The sequence below is a fragment of the Aureococcus anophagefferens genome (assembly GCF_000186865.1).
Source record: "Aureococcus anophagefferens unplaced genomic scaffold AURANscaffold_502, whole genome shotgun sequence".
NCBI classification, from domain to species: domain Eukaryota; class Pelagophyceae; order Pelagomonadales; family Pelagomonadaceae; genus Aureococcus; species Aureococcus anophagefferens.
In genome coordinates, this window is record NW_008705958.1 from 5,587 (window position 1) to 6,955 (window position 1,369).

At 80.1% G+C, this 1,369-nt stretch overlaps 1 protein-coding gene across 1 annotated transcript in view; it reads left to right on the forward strand.

The window, feature by feature from the left end:
- The window catches only part of AURANDRAFT_68868 (hypothetical protein), a gene marked incomplete at both ends in the record, with an annotated part of 6,007 nt that extends 4,665 nt beyond the window's left edge, over positions 1 to 1,342 (forward strand). The window contains one exon of the mRNA XM_009044601.1: positions 53 to 1,342. Within this exon, the coding sequence (XP_009042849.1) occupies positions 53 to 1,342 (1,290 nt within the window). The remainder of the gene's footprint in view (positions 1 to 52) is intronic.
- Between the last annotated feature and the right edge of the window lie 27 nt (positions 1,343 to 1,369).

Genomic DNA, 1,369 nt, shown 5'->3' on the forward strand with positions numbered 1-1,369 from the left:
GCTGCGGTCGTGGCGCGACGTGCTCTGCGGCGGCTCGGGCGGCCGCGGCGAGCTCGGCGTCGCCGTCGACGCGCTCTGCGGGCCGGACCTCGCCGACGCCGCCGTGCTCGTGGACGGCGTGGCCGCGCGGCTCTGCGACGACGGCGCCCTGGGCCTGCGGGCGCGCGTCTTCGCCGTGCTCGCCGCCGCGGACTACGACGACGTCGAGGACCGCGAGCGGCGGCGGGCGAGCGACGTCACGCGCGACCTGCTCGCGCGCGAGCCGGCGAGCCGCTACCTCGACGCCCTCGCGGCGGCGACGCGCGACGTCGCCGCGCTGCTGGGGCGCCTCGAGCGCGAGCTCGTCGCCACCGCGCGGCGGCGGCGCGGCCACACGGACGACGCGAACCGGTCCGACACGGACGACGACGACCGCGAGGCGGCGCCCTGGTCGTGCGACGTCCGCGCCATGCCCCGGGGCGCCGCGGAGCTGCGGTGCCGCGTCGACGACCTGCTCGACTCCATCTCGACGGCCTGCGACCGGCGCGAGGCCGACTGGCTCGGCGGGTCGCTCCGGGCCGCCGCGGTCCGCGCGGGCGTCGTCGACGACGCCTGCCACGACCTCGGCGTCGAGCGGCTGCGGGACTACGACGCTCTGCTCGCGGGCCCGCTCCGGGGCGCCGTCGTCGCCGAGGCGTCGGAGAAGCTCCGCGCGTCGCTCGACCGCGTCGGGATCCTCCGCGCGACGCGGCGGCCCCGGGGGTCCGTGCCCCGCGGCGTCGTCGAGGCCGTGCTCCGGGGCGAGGACGCGCCGCGGGCCGCGAGCGCCGCCGAGGACCCCGGCGCGGCGGCGCGGGCCGTCGCCGACGGCTTCGTCTACGCGGGGCTGCTGCGGCCCGCGCTCGCGGCCGCGCGCGCGATCCTGGCCGAGTCCGCGCCGCCGTCCAAGGCGTCGCGCGGCTTCCGCTTCGGCCGGGGGCCCCGGGCCGCGCCGGCCGACGCGCTGCCCGGCGCGCCGCCGGCGAAGTTCTACGACGTCGTCCGCGCCGCGGACGTCGCGGCGCGGAGCTGGCGCGCGGAGACGGCCGGCGCGGCGGACGCGGCCTTCAAAGCGGACCTGGAGTCGACGCTCGCCGACGCCGCGAAGCAGTTCGCGAAGGCGCTGGGCGCCGCCTTCGCCGACGCGCGCGGCGAGAAGGACTTTGCTATCAAGGACGAGCCCGACGAGCTCCGGCCGACGCGGGCGACGCTGCTCTTCCGCGACGAGCTCAGCGGGCGCGCCGACGGCGTCGCGCGGGCCCTCGGCGGCGGCGACGAGCTGCTCCATCGCTGGCGGGCGGCCCTCGCCGACGAGGTCTTCTCGGTCGTCGAGGCGCACCTCGCCGCGCTC